The sequence below is a fragment of the Delphinus delphis genome, chromosome 2, assembly GCF_949987515.2.
Source record: "Delphinus delphis chromosome 2, mDelDel1.2, whole genome shotgun sequence".
In the NCBI taxonomy this organism is placed as follows: domain Eukaryota; kingdom Metazoa; phylum Chordata; class Mammalia; order Artiodactyla; family Delphinidae; genus Delphinus; species Delphinus delphis.
In genome coordinates this window covers 54,820,114-54,842,397 of record NC_082684.1, presented here as the reverse complement: position 1 = coordinate 54,842,397, position 22,284 = coordinate 54,820,114, and the positions used below count along the sequence as shown (strand labels likewise).

At 37.4% G+C, this 22,284-nt stretch overlaps 1 protein-coding gene across 1 annotated transcript in view; it reads right to left on the bottom strand.

The window, feature by feature from the left end:
• MIS18BP1 (MIS18 binding protein 1) overlaps positions 1-22,284 on the bottom strand; it is a 62,484-nt gene that overhangs the window by 28,111 nt on the left and 12,089 nt on the right. The window contains exons 5-9 of the mRNA XM_060004616.1: positions 16,780-16,853; positions 14,970-15,100; positions 9,644-9,731; positions 7,454-7,611; positions 2,874-3,738 (exon numbers count right to left, since the gene is read on the bottom strand). Coding sequence (XP_059860599.1) covers positions 2,874-3,738; positions 7,454-7,611; positions 9,644-9,731; positions 14,970-15,100; positions 16,780-16,853 — 1,316 coding nt within the window. The remainder of the gene's footprint in view (positions 1-2,873; positions 3,739-7,453; positions 7,612-9,643; positions 9,732-14,969; positions 15,101-16,779; positions 16,854-22,284) is intronic.

The window sequence follows — 22,284 nt, the reverse complement described above, 5'->3', positions numbered from 1 at the left end:
AGCTCTAGCTAAGATTATCAATGAAGGTGGCTACACTACACAACAGATTTTCAATGCAGATAAAACAGTCTTCTATTGGAAGAAGATGCCATCTATGACTTTTATAGCTAAGGAGGAAAAGTCAATGGCTGGCTTCAAATGACAGGCTGACTCTCTTGATACAGGCTCATGTAGCAGGGGACTTGAAGTTGAAGCCAATGCTTATTTACCACTCTGAAAACTCTAGGGTCCTTAGGTAGATTATGCTAAATCTCCTCTACCTGTGCTCTATAAATGGAACAAAGCCTGGAGGTCAGCACATCTATTTACAACAAGGTTTACTAAATCATTTTAAATTTTAAGACCACTGTGTAGAGCTACTGTTCAGAAAGAAAGATTCTTTTCAAAATATTACTGCTCATTTACAGTGTACCTGGTCACCCAAAAGCTCTGATGGAGATGTACAAGATTTATGTTGTTTTCAGCCTGCTAATATAACATCCATTCTGCAGCTTATGAATCAAGGAGTAATTCTGAATTTCAAGTTTTATTATTTAAGAAATATATTTCCTAAGGCTAGAGCTGCCACAGATAGTGATTCCTCTGATGGATCAAAGTAAATTGAATACCTTCTGGAAAGGATTCACCATTAAAATGCCATTAAGAATATTCGTGATTCATGGGAAGAGGTCTATTAAAATATCAACATTCACAGGAGTTTGGAAGAAGTTGATTCCAACCCTCATGAATGACTTGGAGTAGTTAAAGACTTCAGTGGAAGAAGTCACTGCAGATGTAGTGGAAATAGCGAGAACTAGAATTAGAAGTGGAGCCTAAAGATGTGGCTGAATTGCTACAATCTCATGATAAAACTTGAACTTATGAGGAACTGCTTCTTATGGATGAGCAAAGAAAGTGATTTCATGAGATGAAATCTACTCCTGGTGAAGATGCTGTGAAGACTGTTGAAATGACAACAAAGGATTTAGAATATTACATAAACTTAGTTGATAAAGCAGCAGCAGGGTTTGAGAGGACTGACTCCAATTTTGAAAGAAGTTCTACTGTGGGTAAAATGCTATCAATATCAAGGCAAGACCCTCCAACAGCAAAAGGATTACAACTTACTGAGGACTCAAATGATTAGCATTTTTAAGCAATAAATTATTTTTTTTAACTAGGGTATATACACTGGTGTTTTTGACATAATGCTATTACACACTTAAGAGACTACAGTAGAGTGTAAACATAATTTTCATATGCACCAGGAAACCAAAAAATTAATGTGACTTTCTTTGTTGAGATATTCACCTTCTTCCAGTAGTCCAGAATTGAACCCACAATATTGCCTAAGTATAGCTGGTAGCTTCTTAATTTAAAAAAAAATTAGATTTAAAAAATTAGATTAAAAATCAATAATAATAGAGAGTTTAAACCTAGTTGACTAGAAAAATTACATATTCAGAAACAGGAATGTCAGGCAAAGTGGACAGGCAGGGGAAAATAAGTTTGGTTTTTGACATATTAAGTTAGCTGTAGGTGAGATTTATGTAGAGATGTCCAGCAGGGAAAGGGAAATACAAACCTAAGTACAAGAATTCAAGACCAGAGGCACAGATTTGGAAGTCCCTTTGCAAAAAGGAAAAGTAGAACTTCGGAATGAAAAGATCACTGGAATACACGACTGCTAGAAAGCAAACAGCCAAAACCAAGAAGTCTGAAGAATAAGAAAACCTTCTCTGCCTGAAAATAAGATAGAGAAGGAAAATTTAGGAAATCGAGAAAGGAAGAGTACAGTGGCACAAAGATGCCTTAGGAAGAGAAGGTAGATTTGAAAATGAATTCCAAATGTTATAAAGTTGGGGGTACACAAGAGAATGGAACACTGAATGTGGCGTGTTTCTATGTTATCCTTCCCTCTTTTATCAATCATATCTTCCTTTCTTTCTACTAGATCATTTCCAAGAACATACCATTATACCCTGGCATGAGTCACCTTACAAACAAGCAAGCAAGCAACTAAACATACATGTTCCCTTATCTTCACACTGTCTTCTATGACTATGCATTCTTCTGTTCCCTATCATTGCCAAGTTTCTTGTGTCATCCATCTAGGTTGTCTTTACTGTCTCATTCACTCTTCATCTCTCAACTATGATCTGGCTTCCAATACTAACTACCACACTACTGAAACTGCTTTTCAAGTCTATGTAGCTAAATCCAATTCTCATCATACCTGATTTATCAAGCAGCACTAATTAAGAAACCTTGGACAAATCACTGAATTTTTAAGACTAATTTCTCTTCTATAAATGAGGGGGAAAAGACTGTACTAAATAATCTACAAATTTGGATTCAAATTTAGAGTTTTATAATAGTAAATTTACTTATAAAATATTCCTTAAAATGTGAAGCTAAGTGAGAGAGCTGCATTTGTCTGTGTTGAAATGGTTTACCCCTGCTTTACTGAGGTATAATTGACAAAAAAACCTGTATATATTTAAAGTGTACATGTGATCATTTGACATACATATACATTGTGAAATGATTACCACAATCAAATTAATGAACACATCTGTCCCCTCACATAGTTACCTTTTTAGGGGGGAGGGGGAGGGGACTCTCTTGAAATATTAAATGGGAATGAAAAGAAAAGAGGGTCACTCACTTTCCTCACATGCAGGCTATAGATGGCCACAAAGAACCTATTTAGAAGTTATCTGTACTCTCCCTCTACTCCCTATATAAATTTTAATTTCTCTCCATGTGTTTTTGGATGACATCTTCCATATTAACAAATAGAAGTCATTAAATCAGCCCGTTATTGGAGTTTTTATGTTGTAAACTGTTTTGTGGCCCCTCTAGATATTTCAGAGTCAAATCTGACTACTTACCAATGAAGTTTCTGTAATTCTTTCTTATTCCATTCCTCATCCTGAATTAAACCAGGTAAACATGCTAAGGAATACCTGTTTGTCTTGCCAGATCCCATTGTCTCAATAACTGGAAGCTCATTGCTAATATCAGATTTCTGAAGATTTTCTTTAGCAGAACATCTAGCTTTCTTTTGTTTCATATGAAGTTCATTTTCACTCTCTTCAGTTTCAGATTCAGACATCACTGGGATTGTCCTTGTTTTTCTTGTGCTTTTTCTCAAGTGAACCACTATTTCTTTGGTATTTCTTGCTCTGGTTTTCTTAACAACCCCAGCTTTCCTTCTAAATTCCTTTCCTTTTTCACTCTCTTCATTAGACAAATCTGATGAGGACTGATGCTTGTAAAATGACACAGTTACTTGATTTTCAGTTTTCTTCAATTTTGATAACCTTGTATTTTTCTTAAAGTCAGAGGTGACTGTTTGTTCCTTTTTAGGACTAGGTATTTTTATTTTCTGGTTGACAGTGAGTAAATCACATTCACTACAACCTTCCTTGTTTTTACTTTTATGACCCACACTATACTCAAATGTACTTTCTAAAGTCTTTGTGGGTTTGCTGATTGGACTTGTAGGTTCACATAAGTTTGATTTACTTCCTTTTTGATGCTTTCGCACTGCAAAATCTGTCACTGCTTTAATGGTGCCAAAGGACAGATTATAATTCATGCATTTTTGCTCTATAACTTTTTTAGATTTGAGTGGTGTTACTAAAATATAAGGTTTCTTCTGATTAACAGCCATATATTTTCTTTCTTCATCTGAGAAAAACTGTTCCCTTGATGTTAGAATATCAACGGATACTTTGGATTCTTCAGTTCTCTCTTTAATTTCATAAGACAAAACCAAAGACCAAAATTTCAAATTAGCTACAAACAAAATATAGAAAAAATATTTCCCAAATAAAATATACTGTTTCTTTCCCCACAAACTCCATTTTAAACACTATCGCCAAATTAATCTTCCTGAAGCACTGGTCTGTTCAGATCACTGCCCCTTCAATTGTAAACATATACTAATTTTTATACCAATCTGTCCATGACGTCTCACAGTCTACTTAGTGTACACAGTTCCTCTGCCTGGTCTTCAATATAGCTCTAATCACTCACTGTACCCAAATCTGAATGATATTCTATGTCTGTTAATCCACTGCTTCTCAACTTTCATTAATGTCATTCACTCTACTTGGAAAGTTTCCTTCACTTACCACCTGCTTCAATTCTGTTCTATAACCTTCTTTATTTCTGTTTTCTAACCCACCTAACCACAAACTTTGTCTTGATTCCCTCAACTGAATAAAAGCTCTCCTTCAGATTTCCAGAATACTTTCAAATAATATCATATTGACAATGTGCCCTGCATTATAATTAACATACTTTTCTTATCTTTCAACTGAAAAAAATTCTTAATGGTAAGAATTTCGTCTTCATTTTTGATTTTTTTTTGCTGGAGTTAGTACAGTCTTTCACATACATAGGAGATGCTAAATATTTGTTAAATCTGGAAGTAAAATATTAAGAAGACATAAGGAAAACCACTAGGGTTGCTAAAACCTTACTAGGTATGTAATATATGGAACAGAAGCTATCCTGGTTTAGGAGAGTTAGGAAAACATGGAACTCCATCTGCATGGCCCCATATGCATCCCCAGCGGTGGTCACAGAGGTACATTTTTGCTGAATCCCCCAAAACTCCATGAAGCATCATGGACTAACAACCAAAGCAGAAGTTGGGAATCTTTATTATACTGTGTCACTGGTTAAAGAAAGCAAATTAAAATGAGAGAAACTCTCCAATTTGAAACTTAGGAAACCAGAAGCCAAACTAATTTTAACTTTAAATTATACAATTATAAATATATACAAATTGTAAATCATCACACCAATCATCATAGTGAAGTACTCCAACAACCTACACATATTATGTGCCATTTTACAAGATGAATGACAAAATGAAAGACTCATGGGTAATACTCAATGCTGGGGAAAAAAGAAGCCTCTAAATTATAGTTCATGGAGAAGTGGCACTAGACAAAAGTAATCAGGAAAGTTTCTACATGATTTCTCAATGGAATCATGTATCTTCATATTATGAAGGAAGAGTTTTCTTCTAATTCCTCATATAAACATGATTCAAATGTTCAATTGGAAATGTGAAAATTTTGAACTTTCTAATTTTGAACAAAACCTTTTTATTCTGAATATTTTTATTCATTTTATTAAATAATTTGAATAAAGATTCAGACCATTCTGGATACTTCAACCTAAGCTGTATGAAGTTAATAGTGTTAGTATTGTTTCCTCTCTACTTCTTTAAACACTTATAAATGTTCCTCACTTTCATTTCTTTTCACCTAGAAGAAATAAGATAAGAAAAAGTGCTATTAAGCTGATGAATTTAACTCAATATGAAATTTTAAACTTGCTAATGTGTAGAGAAAAGGTTCTTTAAATTCTGGTAGGCAGGATTTCAATGAAATTACTCTGAAAATCCACACTTACACAAAACTAAATTATGGTATTAAGTTCATAGAAGTCTGTACTTGAAGATGCACAATGGATGGTACTCCTTGCTCTTGAGATTATTACAGTATGGGGAGGAAGGCTGATATTATAATCATTTACAATATACTGTTAAGTATAATAACAGAGATATATAAAGTACTTTAAGAGCAATACTATAATATATAGATTACAGAATATACAAAACATTAGGTAAATCATTAAAATACACACACGCAATTATATCATCTTAAATTATCATTGGTTGGCACCTTTGCATAACCTCAGTTGTTTAATGTTAGATGTGGTGGTTTTTTTTTATATTTCAGTGGTTTTCTCATGGAAAGTGTAATGATAATGATAATACAAACAATAACAGCATCAAATACCACCACTCAAAATAATGTATGTGACAAGAAGACACTCACTGTCTTAATAGTTTCACAAAACAATGATCTAATGAATCACACTGGAAAAATGATACATCCAAAACAGAATACAGTAATATCTTCCCCTAAATTGAGCTTCTCAAGGAAAAGCATCTCATTTTATTCATCTCTAAGTTCCTAACAGCTAACATAGATCAAAGTTCATGGAAGATGCTTTAAAAATGTTCGTTGAATGATTTTCCTTTGGACACAGCTGGCATGTAAATTATCAAACTTTAGTCTTTTACATTTGTATTCTCAAATACTTTACCAGTAATACTCACAATTTGACTCAAATTCCTGAAAAACAGTACTATAAGTGAAAGGAAGGAGTGGGGGTAGGGAGATGATAAGACCTAAGACTAAAGAAGACTAATAAATAATTCAAAGTTAGATATACTTTTAGGGATCTTTTAAATTTCAGAGTAAAAAAGTATATAGCAGGTGCTGTAGCCCCAGGACTCCAGAATACTGAAGAGGTCTAGCAAAGACAACAAGCAGTATGCCTAATTCGCGAGAAATAGGATGACTTTTGATAAAATGAAGGATTGAGGGCTTCCCTGGTGGCGCAGTGGTTGAGAGTCCGCCTGCCGATGCAGGGGACAAGGGTTCGTGCCCCGGTCCGGGAAGATCCCACATGCCGCGGAGCGGCTGGGCCCGTGAGCCATGGCCGCTGAGCCTGCGTGTCTGGAGCCTGTGCTCCGCAACGGGAGAGGCCACAACAGTGAGAGGCCCGCGTACCGCAAAACAAAAACAAAAACAAAAAAAAAAAAAGAAGGATTGAGAAGGAACTGGATCAACAGTTAAGGAGTGAATTTTTGCTAGCTGTATGAAGCAGTCATCCACATATTTATTCCTTTCTCTGTACTACAAAGGATGAGCATAGTTTCAATGGGGGTGGGGGACAGGAAATAGGGTATGGTGGGGTGGGGAGTGACATACAGGTACATTTATATCCAGTATGGTGCTATGTTTCTGGCAGAAGCATCCCTGAACTCTTGAAGTTCTGTAAAACTCTTCATTGTAAGATCAAGGTAGAATTGGCATAAATTTATACAACAGAGTCTAGGAATTTTACTCATTATATTATCTAGAAAGGACTATAAATACTTTTTTTCACCTTGGGGTTGGGTGGATGTGAGGCAGATTATAGTTTTGGTAGAGTTGACACAGAACAGTTCTGCCAGCTACCTTCATAGCAACGGTCATTCAAAAAGACATGCCATTACCTCCATGAAAGCAAACTGGTTTTGTCTATTAACAGGAATAATAGTACAAAAATATAGGTATCTGTAATATAGGTCTGAGGTAAGCTGGCAGCCTAAATACCTGGCGTCTAGAAAACTGAAAGAACAATCATTTTTCATTGTTATGTTGATCAGTGTTCTTGGTATTCTAATTAAAAGGTATAATTTAATGAAGTAAGCTGAATGCTGACTACAGGCAGTCTACATTGCAGTTTCTCCTCTTAAGCAGTGAAAAAAACCCAGGAATTTTAGGGCAGTATAAGTCAAGAACTCAATACTAAATTCACTGTAAACAATTAAACAGTGTGGAGCTCAGGTAAAAATTTACCACTATACCAACAGAGAAGAAAAGAGCAAACATACCCAAATGATCACAATCAAGGTCACAAGTGGCAGTGGCTCTTTGGAGGACTTCTGTTTTTTTTTCCCCTGCATCATTTTTCATTGATTTTCGAATGTCAGGAACAACTCTTTCAGTTTTCTGTTTTTGTCTGGCCTTTCCTCCTTTCTTTTCACAAGACCTAAAAACAAGTATAGTATTTTTCCTCTAATATTGGTTCTCAAAAAACAAAAACAAAAAACGAAACCCATAAATAATAAATGAAAGTCCCTCAGATAAAGCTTTTTCCCCCAGCATATTACCTTTAATCTTACATTATTTAAGCTTTCATGGCTTCTACACTTTTCCTCCCACAAACAACTTAAGTATAACATCTTAATGACCTCTTAAGTTCTTCTTATCTATGCTCTTGTATTTCCCACTTAAGCTGATATTATAAGAAAATTACAGGACAAATTCTGCCAGTTGTCTGTTCTTGTAAAGTTTATTGAAACACAGCCACATTCACTCTTTTTTTTTTTTACATCTTTATTGGAGTATAATTGCTTTACAATGGTGTGTTAGTTTCTGCTTTATAACAAAGTGAATCAGTTATACATATACATATGTTCCCATATCTCTTCCCTCTTGCGTCTCCCTCCCTCCCACCCTCCCTATCCCACCCCTCTAGGTGGTCACAAAGCACAGAGCTGACCTCCCTGTGCTATGTGGCTGCTTCCCACTAGCTATCTATTTTACGTTTGGTAGTGTATATATGTCCATGCCTCTCTCTCGCTTTTCAGTACTATCTATGTTGCTTTTTCACTACAGAGTCGAGTAGCTGTGATAGAGGCAACATACCCATGAAAATACTATCTGCCCCTTTACAGAAAAAAATTGCCAGCCCCAGTTATACCTTATTACATTGTGACATGATTAGTCAACTTACACAACCTATCCCCTATGAGTTTTTAAGGGCAAGAATTAATCAAATTCAGACTTCCCTCGTGGTCCAATGGTTAAGAATCCACCTGCCAAGGCAAGGGACACAGGTTCAATCCCTGGTCTGGGAAGCTCCCACATGCCGCAGAGCAACTAAGTCCGTGCACCACAACTACTGAGCCCACAAGCTGCAACTACTGAGCCTGCGGGCCACAACTACTGAAGCCTGTGCACTCTAGGGCCCGCATGCCGCAACTACTGAGGCTGCATGCTGCAACTACTGAAGCCCATGTGCCTAGAGCCCATGATCTGCAACTAGAGAAGCCACCACAATGAGAAACCCACACACCTTAACGAAGAGTAGCCCCCGCTCCCTGCAACTAGAGAAAGCCTGCGCGCAGCGATGAAAACCCAGCACAGCCAAAAATTAAAAAAAAAAAAGAGTACAAAGAAAACAAACAAACAAACCAAGATTTAAAAAAAAAAAAAGTAATCAAATTCTTCTTTGTTTTCCCAAGGCTGATACAGTGTCTGCTAAGCAAATGACACTTAGTAACTACTGAGGGAATGAATGAATTAAAAAAGGACCAGGGCTTCCCTGGTGGCGCAGTGGTTGACAGTCCGCCTGCCGATGCAGAGGACACGGGTTCGTGCCCCGGTCCGGGAATATCCCACATGCCGCGGAGCGGCTGGGTCCGTGAGCCATGGCCGCTGAGCCTGTGCATCCGGTGCCTGGAGCCTGTGCTCCGCAATGGGAGAGGCCACAACAGTGAGAGGCCCGCGTACTGCAAAAAAAAAAAAAAAAAAAAAAAGACCAGACTTCCCTGGAGGTCCAGTGGTTATGACTCCACACTCCAATGCAGGGTACATGGGTTTGACCCCTGGTCAGGGAACTAAGATCCCACACGCCATGTGGCGCGGCCAAATAAAATAAAATTATTAAAAAAAAAAAGATCAAGAACTTCAGACTCATGTTTAACAGCTAAATGCCTCTTAAAGGGTAAGTGATTGTGGATGACTCCTTGAAATACATCAAAGGTTTTATTTTCCTTTTAGATTTATTCCATATTACAGAAGTTCTAGTAAAGTGTTACTGCCTTCTCAAAGTCTGTGATCAAAGACAGCTTCAAAACTGACATTTCCAAAAATACAAATTAAAACCACTTTACATTGGTTACATGAGTATATACATTTGTAAAAAGCTCATCAAATTTTATTCCTAAAAGATAGTTTATCAAATGTAAATTATACGTTAATAAAGTTGTTTTTTAAAAAGTTAGAAGGTACTTTACCTTAACTGTTCTAAAAAATTATCAATGTACTCTTTCCATTTTTCTGGAAATCCAAACATAAATTTCCTTATGAGATAATTTGGGTAACCTATTTAATGATAAACAAACAAAAATTACCTGAAAGTCTGGATTTTAAAGTGAAGTCATTAATTCATCAAATAATTTAAAAATATATACTTATTGCTTACTATGTGCCAGGCACTGTCATAGATACTGAGGATTCAGCAGTTAACAAAACAAACAAAAATCCCTACCTTCATGAAAACTGGCTTCTAAACAGAAAGCAAACCAATAAGTAAAACATCTCGTTTGTTAGATGGTCATCGATGCTATGGAGAAAATTATGCAGTTAAGGGGAATAGGGATACCAGTGTGTTCATTCTAAAGGAGGAGAAAGGGGGCAGGCAGCTTTTCAAAAAAGGACAGAGACATTCTCACAGAAATAGCATCATTTGAGTAAAGCCCTAGGACACGAAGGAGTGAGCTATGTGGCAATATAGGGTTAAAGCAGTGGAAGCAGAGGGAACAAAGTGAAAGGGTATGAAGCAAGAGTGTGCCCGGCCTGTTTGTAGAATGACAAAGAAATCAGTGTAGTTGAAGTGGAGTGAGGAGAGGCTACTCAGATAGGTAACAGAGGTAGTTGGGGGAGATTATAAAGCCTTGGGGTCATTTTATAAACCGAGTGTTTTACTTTGGGTGAGATGGGAAGCTATAGAAAAATTCTGAGTGGAGGAGTCACAGAATTTGACTTACTTTAACAGGACTGAATTAGCTGCTATTTTGAGAACAATCTGTGGAAGTACATAGGGAGAAACAATGACACCAGTTAGGAGGTTACAGCAATGATTCAGACAAAAGATGAGGAAAGTCCAGACCACAGCGGTGCAGCAGAGGCCTGGGTTCTGGATATATCAATGGAGATAATGCCAGTAGGATGTACTGACGTACGAGATGTGAGTGTGAGAGAAACTGAGGAAACTGGCTAGCCACTGGAACCATGGAAAGAGAGGAAGACTGTAGGCTATATAGATTTAAGGGAGAAGACCACGTTTTAGACATATTAACTCTGAGACACCTGTAGACATCCTCGTGGAGATGTCAAATAAGCAGACAGAAAATGAGTTGAGTGGCTCAGGGACTATTCTTCGTTACAGATAAAATTTGGCATTTGTCAAAATATGAATGAGATTTAAGCCTAAAAGAAATCAGCACAGCACTGAGTACAGAAAGAGCTGTAGTCTATCCCATCATTCAGAGGCAAAGAAGAAAGAAAAATAAGCAAAGAAACTAAGAAGGAACAGGGATGAGGCAGTATGAAAATATGGTATTCCAGAAGCCAAGTAAAGAAAGTGTTTCAAGAAGGTAGGTGTGATTAACTGTGTCAAGTGTACACTGGATTTAGCAATGTGGGGGCCATCAGTGACTTTGATAAAGGCTGTTTTGGTGAAAAATTGAGGATTAATGCGTGACTAAAGAGAATTCAAGAAAAAATGAGAAAGAATTCAAGAGGAATTAGATCTAAGTAAAACAAATTGTCTGAGCTGTTTTGCTGTAAATGAGAGCAACAGTGGCTGAAAGAAGTGTGGTTAAAAGAGGGCCCCCCTCCCAGTTTTATTGAGAAATAACTGACATACATTACAGTATAAACTTAAGGTGTACAGTATGATGGTTTGATTTACACATATTGTCAAATGATTACAATATGTTTAGTTAACATCTAGCATCTCATATAGATACAATAAAAAGAAAAAAGCAATTTTAAAATTTATAAATGTTATGAGATGAAGATTTAGCATCTGCACCTCTCCTTCCTCACCCTCTCTCCACATTTTTACAATAATTTTAATTATATCGAAGATTGTTTGCATCATTATAACAATGTGAATATTGTTCACTGCAGAACCTATTAGAATACTGTGATTATATGTCCTTTCCCCATGCTGTACATTTCATCACTGTGACTCATTTTGTAACTGGAAGTTTGTATCTTTTAATCTCCCTTACCTATTTCACTCATTCCCTGACCTCCCTCCCTTCTGGCAAGCATCTGTTCTCTTTATGAGTCTGTTTCTGTTTGTTCATTTGTTTTATTTTTTAGATTACACATACAAGTGAAATCATATGTTATTTGTTTTTCTCTGATTTATTTCACTTAAAATTTATTACCTTCTAGGTCCAGCCATGTTGTCACAATAGCAAGATTTCATTCTTTTTTATGGCTGAACAATATTCTTTTGTGTGTGTATATATATATATACACACCCATCTTTTTTTATTTTAATGTATTTATTTTATTTATTTTTGACTGCGTTGGGTCTTCATTGCTGCACACGGGTTTTCTCTAGTTGCAGCGAGCGGGGGCTACTCTTTGTTGTGGCAGGTGGGCTCTTCATTGCAGTGGCTTCTCTTGTTGCAGAGCATGGGCTCTAGGCACGTGGGCTTCAGTAGTTGTGGCATGTGGGCTCAGTAGTTGTGGCCTCAAAGGCTCTAGAGCGTAGGTTCAGTAGTTGTGGTGCACGGGCTTAGTTGCTCCGCAGCATGTGGGATCTTCCTGGACCGGGGCTCGAACCTGTGTCTCCTGCACTGGCAGGCAGATTCTTTGCCACTGCGCCACCAGGGAAGTCCCACCACATCTTCTTTATCCACTCATCCATCTATGGACACTTAAGCTGTTTCTGTATCTTGGCTATTGTAAATAATGCTGCAATGAACATAGGGGTGCATTTGTCTTTTCAACTAGCGCTTTTGTTTTCTTTGGAAAAATACCCAGAACTGGATTGCTGGATCATATGGTAGTTATACTTTTAATTTTTTGAGGAACTCCCATACTGTTTTTCCTAGTGGCTGTAAGGAATTTACTTTCCCACCAACACTGCATAAGGGTTCCCTTTTCTCCACATCCTCACCAACGCATGTTATTTCTTGTCTTTTGGATAATAGCCATTCTCACAGGCATGAGGTGATATCGCATTATGGTTTTGATTAGCATTTCCCTGATGATTAGTGATGTTAAGCATCTTTTCATATCTGTTGGCCGTATGTCTTTTTTGGGAAAAGGGTTGTTTCTTCTTGTGATATTGAGCTGTATGAGTTCTTTGTATATTTTGGGTATTAATCCCTTATCAGTAATATAGTTCGCAAATATCTCCTCCTATTCAGTAGGTTGCCTTATTTTGTTGACAGTTTCTTTTGCTGTACAGAAGTTTTTTAGTTTGAGGTAGTCCCATCTGTTTATTTTTTGCTTTTGTTGCCCTTGCCTGAGGAGACAGATCCAGAAAAATACTAAGGCATATATGTCAACGAGTTTACTGCCTGTATTTTCTTCTAGGAGTTTTATGGTTTGAGGTCTTACATTTAAGTCTTTAATCCATTTTGGGTTTATTTTTGTACATGGTATGAGAAAGTAGTCTAGTTTGATTCATTTGCATGTAGATATCCAGTTTTCCCAGCATCATTTATTGAAGAGGTTGTCATTTCCCCATTATATTCTTACCTCCTTTGTCATAAATTAATTGACCAAATAAGCATGGGTTCATTTCTGGGGCCTCTAATCTGTTTAGTTGCTCTATGTGGCTGTTTTGGTGCCAGTATCATACTGTCTTGATTTCTGTAGCTTAGCAGTATAGTTTGAAGTCAGGGAGTGTGGTGCCTCTAGCTTTGTTCTTCATGTATTTAGGTGTTCCTATGTTGGGTGCATATATATTTACAATTGTTATATCTTTTTTTTGGATTGCTCCCTTTACCATTATGTAATGTCCTTTTTTGTGTTGTTACAAACTTTGTTTTGAATTGTTTTGTCTGATATAAGTATCGCTAACTTGGCTTTCTTTTCATTTCCATTTGCATGGAATACCTTTTTCCATCCCCTTACTTTCTATCTGCATGTGTCTTTAGATCTGAAGTGAGTCTCTTGTAGGCAGCATATATATGGGCCTTGTGTTTCTATCCATTCAGCCACTCTATGTCTTTTGATTGGGACCATTTAGTCCATTTGCACTTAAAGTGACATTTAAAGTAGTTACTGCCATTTTGTTAATTGTTTTCTGGTTGCGTTAGCAGTTTTTCTGGTTGTGTTTATAGTTTTTGGTTCCTTTCTTCTTATTTTTTTTTTTTTGCGGTACATGGGCCTCTCACTGTTGTGGCCTCTCCCGTTGCGGAGCACAGGCTCCGGACATGCAGGTTCAGCGGCCATGGCTCACGGGCCCAGGCGCTCCGCGGCATGTGGGATCTTCCCAGACCAGGGCATGAACCCACGTCCCCTGCATCAGCAGGCAGACTCTTAACCACTGTGCCACCAGGGAAGCCCTCCTTTCTTCTTTTGATGGCTATCTTTAGTGTTATATTTGGATTCCTTTCTCTTTTTTTGTGTATCTATTACAGATTTTTGGTTTGTGGTTACCATGAGGTTTATATATAGCGTGTGTATATGTATGTTACACAGTATATATATATATAGTATATATATATAATTATTTTAAGTCGATGATCTCTTAAATACAAATGCATTCTAACAACCCTGATTTCTTACTCAAAAGAGGGTTTTTTGTTTTTCTTTTTGATAGGAGAAAGAAGAATTACTGGAGTAATATCCTTGAGTAAAAGAGGATAGGAGCTGAAGCATAAATAGGTGGACACAGGAACATGGAAAGTTTGTCCACAATAAAAGCAGGTACAGATACAAGCAGGTGAGCAAATGTGACAGAGAGGTTTTCTTTTGATTGTGCCTATTGCTCAAGTCCTCTTCTTGCTCCCCTACCCACCTAGATGAGAGAGGGAGGTAGGAGATGTGTAAAAATATGAAAGCGTTATCAAGGAGGATGGGAGAGTGAATGGATTAGGGAGCTGTGGCAGGATACCAAGGGGCACTAAGTGACCAAAACTTGTTGCTGGTAATCATAAATTTAAGGTGGACTACTCAGATGTGTTTTTCTTCAGTCACTTTAGCTGTGTACAAGGCATAGGCAGAAAATTAGATTGTATCAGGACTGGGGTTGTACCGGGCAGGTTCAACAAAGAGAGGAATTGGGGAGCTAAATTATATTCTTATAATTTATTTTTACAATTTCTCACAAACAAGGAACATTTGACTTGAATGTTTTTTAAATTACTGGACTTAAACTGTCAATAAGAGTGATTAAACCAGAGGAAAGGATCAACATACAGAACAGTTTTACATAATGTTGGCAATTTTATTTTTAATTTTTAGTTTTGATATATAATTTTAAAACACCTAGTAAAAAGCAAAAAAATGTATATCACTGTTAGATATATGGTTAATTGTTTCACTTAGTAAACTAATTCATCAATTAGTAATGACAGTTTTTACCTGCTTCTTTCATGGAAATCCGGTCTATCATTCCTTTTAATATATACATGTTGCCTGATAAAGTCCTAAGTTTGTTGTGCTTAATCCGTTCTATAATTGCATTACTGTGCCAATATATGTTAGTGATGTCTCTAGGAGAAAAAATAGCTTAGTTAAAACCAAAACATTCACATTTTACCAAGAGTCACAATGTACATATATAAGCATGTAAATTTATAACAGAAAGTAATAAATTTGCCCTCCAGCTACAATACTATTAATCTAGTTACAAAACATTTGAGGGCCAAACATTGCAACAGAACTCAACCTCTTGGCTAATGTGATCCTCAGAGTACCAAGAAACTGTATTGTGGCCAAACTATACCCCTAGTATAAAATATATCATTAGCAAGAAAGCAGAGCCTTCTTCATCTGGTGCTAACAACTGATGCTCAGCTTCCAAAGGATGATTTCCCTGTCCCTCTCCTCAGGGGCTATACTGTGTTAGCTTTCACGCAGTTATATGGTTTGGATTATTCTAATCTTGTGTTTTTTCCCCTCACTACATAGCCAAATGTCTTTACCTTCCTCTTTGGAAAGTACCAAAAAGAGGTTCAAATTGGGAAAAAACAAACTGCAGTATCAAATCACTGACCCACAAATCTACTCTTCATACTTCCTTACGTGAAACTAAGAATAAATATAAAATAGAAAAAAACAAAGTGTGAAGATGTATTAGATAAATGTTGAACATTCTTTGATTCATTAGATAACTAATAAGAAACATTCTAAATATAAATGTAATAAGAAAGTTAAGTTCTTTAGTTTGGTCAAATGGAATTAAATTCATACATTATACTTTAACACAATATTCTCGTCTTCTGTTCTTTCTATCTTTATTTATTTTATTTAACAAATATTTAAATAGTACTCTAAAAGTACTGTTCTCAAAGTCTTATATATATTAACTCATTTAATCCTCAAAATAACCCAAAAGGTAGGTCATACTGTTATTGTCATCACGCAAATGAAGAAAATGAGACTAAAAGAGGATAAGTAATTTGCCCAACTCATACAGCCAGTAAAGAGCAGTAATGGGATTCCAACAAGGGCAATCAATGCTGCCTCTGGATATTAAGGAAACGGGTGCAAGGCAGGCAGAAATAAAGTGAGCAAGACTGATTTTATACACTTATAAACTTGCAGGTAAGTATCTTGAACAGTGATACACTGTATTGTTTTATTACAACCTTTTATTACAATTTTTTTTTAACTACTAAGAAAATTAGTTTTGAAGAACAGGAAACTGTGCTAATAGAGTAGCAGAACTAGGCAAAGCCCACTTACCAGATGATGCTTTCGCTTTAGGGAGAACCAGAAAGTGCCAATGATTACTTAATATATAGCTGTATGGCAAAGTGTTATATATTTTGATTTCTTTTCTGGATCAGTAATTTATATCTGGTTGTCCCAATTTAGATGTGAGAATCTGGACTGAAATGCATGTAGTAATATTAACTAATCATATATAATTAAGCAGATAATACCAGTTCACTTATTAGAACCTCTGAAAAAAGTAAAGCACTGTGTATACAAATTGGAGCTGTCACTATTTTAAAAATAATTTGAGTTAACAGACAAAAGCAAGAAAGCTGGTTACAATCACAATGGTCATACTCATTTTACTTTACTGCCATCAGTTTGTAACCTCATTAGAAAGTCTTTGTTTTGTACCAAGATGCAATTTGTCATGCATCTCCTTTTAAGCTCTTACACACAAGTATATCTTATCACAAATTTTATTAAAAGAATACCGAAAAGTTATACTTACGTCAATTTTCCTTCTACACATATAGCAGTGTTATCATTGATGACTTTAATCATCCATTCCTGTAGCTGGACTACCTAATTAAGCATAAAATGAAGTATGTTATTTTTTGTATTATTTGTAGCATATGCATTACAAAATCAATTTACATTAAATTAAAAGAAAAAACTTAGACGAGTAATCCAAATGAGTCCTTAGTGTTCATCTACGTAAGAATCACATTCTATTTTAAATAGCAATAAGGTAAAAACTCTTATACATAATTGAACAAAAGATGAATGGAGGACTTCCCTGGTGGCAAAGTGGTTAAGAATCTGCCTGTCAGTGTGGGGACATGGGTTCAAGCCCTGGTCCAGGAAGATCTCACATGCCACAGAGCAACTAAGACACAACTACTGAGCCTGTGCTCTAGAGCCGGGGAGCCACAACTACTGAGCCTGCGTGCCACAACTACTGAAGGTCGCACACCTAGAGCCTGTGCTCCGCAACAAGAAGCCAGCCACCGCAATGAGAAGCCTGCACACTGCAGCAAAGAGTAGCCCCTGCTCTCCACAAGTAGAGAAAGCCTGAGCACAGCAACGAAGACACAATGCAGCCAAAAACAAAATATAAATAAATTAATTAAAAAAAAAAAAAGATGAATGGAGAGAGACTGAACTGAGGTTGTACTGCAGAGTTTGCTCTCCAATCCAGAATCAATTATACTTTAAATATTCTTATGTCAAATACCCTTAACCACTAGGGGGGAAAAAACACCTAAAATCCTAAGGTATCCATTAAAATACCCAAACTCACAAAAGACCCAATAACTTGGAGAAAAAAACAGTTGTGTAATATACATTTCACCATCACTCTTACCCTTATATAATTAGAGCTTTTTTGTTTTTTTGCAAAGTTGATTTGGAGTTGCATTCAATTTCCTATAAAGGTGACTGCTAGTAATCTATATTTAGTATTCTATTCCAAAGCAAACAACTGAACAGCTCAGAGAATTCTTTATTTTAGGACAAGTAAAATCCTACATTACTATAAAGGAAGATTTCTGTGAACAACTGTGTTATGAAATTATTGCTTTTATTGTGTAACAATCTAATAATGAACTATTTCTGATGACAAATACATCCATAGAAGTCATACTTTGAGTCGCCATTTATTTTATATATAAAATTATAAACTTACATATAAAGACAAACTATTCTGTGGTAGTTTTATGCTGAGTCAGGAAACTAAAATGGAAGGGTATTCATTTAAAAAATTACAGGTAGGACTTGGGAAAGAGGCAATAAAATTTTTTTTTCCTACTTCTACATTTGGAACTATAAGATATATCAAAGAATCTATCAGATGGAGATGGTATTAACAATAAAAGCTAACAGTAGGCAGTGTTCCAAGCATCTAAGATACACTGACTCACGTTATTCTCATAACACTAGGAGGCAGGTACAATTATCTTCATTTCATAGATAAAGAAACTCTGTAAAGTCTAGTTCAATAACTTGCCTGTATCACACAGAGCTAGTTAGTAGCACAGATGGGTTACAAATCTAGGAACTCTGGCTCCATGATCCTGTATCATACTGCTTACATAAAATACCAAGGGACTTCCCTGGTGGTCCAGTGAGTAAGACTCTGTGCTCCCAATGCAGGGGGCCCCGGGTTCTATCCCTGGTTGGGGAACTAGATCCCGCATGCATGCTGCAACTAAGAGTCCGTATGCCGCAACTAAGAAGTCCTCACACAGCAACTAGAGATCCCACATGCTGCAACTAAGACCCCGCACAGCCAAAATAAAACAAACAAAAAAAAAACAAACAAAAAAAAACAAACTATGTTGTTAAAAAAAGAAAGAAAAAATCGGAACTTCCCTGGTGTCGCAGCGGTTAAGAATCTGCCTGCCAATGCAGGGGACATGGGTTTGATCCCTTCTCCAGGAAGATCCCACATGCCGTGGAGCAACTAAGCCCAGGCACCACGACTACTAAGCCTGTGCTCTAGAGTCCGGGAGCCCGCACGCCTAGAGCCTGTGCTCCGCAATAAGAGAAGCCACTGCAATGAGAAGCCTGTGCACTGCAATGAAGAATAACCCCCGCTCGCTGCAACTAGAGAACTCCCGCGCACAGCAATGAAGACGCAATGCAGCCAAAAATAAATTATTTAAGAAAAAAAATCAAATATTCATTCATCAAACATTTGTTGAGCTCTACTATGCTCCAGGCACTGGTTTAGGCGTGGGATTCATCCAGAAACATAATAAAAAGGCCACCCTCTTTAGAGCCAACATTTGTGTTGTATGTGTGGTGGTGGTGAGGGTTGGTGAGGGGGTTGGAAACAAGCAGAGTGGTGGTGGTGATATTCAAATAAATGGACAATAATAAAATGCCAGGCAGTGATAATATTAAAAATAAGTATAAATGGAGGATTTTGTTTTTTAGACAGGATAGTCAGGGAAGGTCTTGGAACAGAGAACTGAATGAAGTAAGGAATGAGCCATATGGATATCTGGGAGTAATTCTTCCAGGTAGAGGGAACAAGTACAAAGGCCCTAAGTAGGTAGCAAGGAGGGCACAGTAGCTTGAAAAGAGTAAGCAAGAGAGATGAGATGAGGCTGGATATCTCCAGGATTGAATTATGTAGAGTCCTACAAGCTATGGTAAAGGTTTAGTGTTTTCTCTCTCTCTTTTTTTGGCCGCCATGCGGCATGCGGTATCTTAGTTCCCCAACCAGGGATCGAACCTGTACGCCCCCCATCCCCCACTCACAGCCAATGAAAGTGCTGTGGAGTCTTAATCACTGGACCACCAGGGAAGTCCCAGTGATTTCTCTTGAGGTGAGAAGTTACTAGAGGATTTTGAGCAGAGGAGTGACATGATTTAATATTCTATTAAGGGGCTGCTGGGTAGAAATTGGCCTATATATAAAGATTCTGGCCTCTATTTAGAAAACAGACTGAAGGGGAGAGAGGCAATAGTGGAAACAGGGAGACTATAAGGCTACTGTAGTAATCCAAGAGATTACTGTGCCTTGGACTAGGAGGTAGTGGTTGAGCAATAAGGAGTGGTCAGATTCAGGACAGCAGAGACAACAGGATTTCTTCACAGTTTAGATGTGCAGTATGAGAGAGAGAGACAGAGACAGAGAGACAGAGAAAGAGAGAGATAGCAAAAAAAGCCCAAAATGAACCTAAAATTTTTACCTAAGTATTTGGTGAAATGGTATTACTTTGTACCAATATGGGACACAATGTTAAATTTGAGATGCCTATTAGGTATCAATAGAGAAGCTGTACAGATAATTGCATATGTGAGTAGGGTTTACAAGAATGTTCTGGGCTGGACATATATATTTGGCAGCTATCAGCAGAGAAATGGAATTTAAAGCTATGGCACTAGATAATAATAGTCTAGAGAGAATCAGTTTCTAGGATTCTAGGGAATCCAACATTTACAGGTTGTTACAGGAGAAAGTAGCAAAGGGGAGTGAGAATGCCCAGTGAGGTAGCAGAAAATTAGGAGAGAGTTCCTAGAACCTAAGCAAAAAAGCAATACAAAATTTTGAGAAGGATGTTCTGATTCACTGTGTTAACCTCCCCCATGAGTGACAGAATAAGGAATAAGAATAATCATTGGATTTAATGATATGGAAATCATTGGTGAACCTGAAAAAAGCAATTTTCATGGCGTAGTGAATATGAATGTCCAAAGTGGAACTTGCTCAATAGGGAATGAGATAAGAAGAAATGATCACTGTGAATATATATACCTCATTCAAGGTGTTTTGCTGTAACAAGCAAACAAAAAAAGGGGTGGTAGCTGGAGTGGGATATGGAGTAAAAGGAAGGTAGACATTTTCTTCATATTTTTTAAAAAACGCAGGTCATGGGCTTCCCTGGTGGCGCAGTGGTTGAGAGTCCGCCTGCCAATGCAGGGGACATGGGTTCGTGCCCCGGTCCGGGAAGATCCCACATGCCGCGGAGCGGCTGCGCCTGTGAGCCATGGCCGCTGAGCCTGCGCGTCTGGAGCCTGTGCTCCGCGACGGGAGAGGCCACAGCGGTGAGAGGCCCGCGTACCGCAAAAAAAAAAAAACAAAAAAAAAACGCAGGTCATGTTTCAGCATGTTTATATACTAATGGGAATGATGCAGAAGAGAGGAAAAAATTGAGGGAAGAAGGACAAAATCCTTTAGGTGGTAGGAGGAAATGAACTGGCCTTGAAAAGGAACACAAACTGTTCATCCATTTTAACAGAAGGAAACACAGAATATGTGGATATAGCAGCAAACAGACTGATAGATTTGGTGATGGGAATATGAGGTTCTCAATGAACTGAGAATGAGGAGGAAAGAGAAGGTTTGGAGGTTTTAAGAGAGAATAAGAGTGGCATACTCCTCTAGGAAAGTCAGAGTGTGGGGTGGATTGACAAGTGAAATCTAGCAGGACTGATAGGCAATACTGAGAGCCCATTTAAGGTTTGTTGTCAAATTTAAAATGAGAGTAGTCAACATCATTGTACATTTTGTTCCAGTCATCTTCTACTTCTCAGGTACAGATGTGTAGCAAAAAAAAAAAAAAAGAGTAAAATTTAACCAGGGTTACAATTTTGCCAGAGGAAAACAGAAGGAAAAGCAATAAACAGAACTGAGTTTAGTCAAGGGGATGATTATAATGATGGACCATGGACTCTATGTAAGGTAAGAGAAATGAGGACAGAAAAGATTTGATGAACTGAAGGTTGTCTTAGTGGGGTGGAGTATTGATGGTGGGGATGGGGGAAAAGTACTAGAGGTAGAATGATCTGAGCACACAGGATTTAATAGCGAGAGTGGGATGCTTGAAAGTGAGGAGCTGGTGCATGGACTGGCAAAGACAAGGGATGGGTATGACTAGAGTTGAGGGTATTGGTAGGGAGAACGTCTCTGAAAATCAAGAATTCAAGGAGGCTGGATAGATTATCTGCATGGATATTGATGTCACAAGAGTTGACGACAGAAGGAGTAGCACAGGAAAAAGTAACAGGTGTCAAAACCCTTCAACAGGATGCAAGCTCATAACTAGGAGGTTGCACTGTAGATGACTACAAAAGGACAGAGGGAGTGGTAAAGCCTTATGGCACATGCTTCAAAAGTTAGGGAGGGGGAAGGAGTGGTTTTAGAAAGAAGGAAGGAAAAATGACCTGCAACAAGGATGAGGAACAAGAGGAACGCACATTATATCATCTCTAGGTCCAACAGAATATGGGATATGGGAGAAAAAAGAGCCACCATTTAAGAGAAACAGCCATAATTTTAGTTAGAGCAAAGTTAAGAAATGTTCATAGAAGATTGAGAATATAACATTTTGCTAATGCTGTAACTCGAGTTCAAGAGAGCAATGTAATGTTGGGAGAGTTAAAGATGAGTGAGAGACTGGGTCAGACTAAGGCATGTACAGAACTGTACAGAGACCTGGGAGGCTTGGACTTTGTGTAGTAGCTGAGGTAAACAGTACTATAGAGATGATGGAATTAATATTGT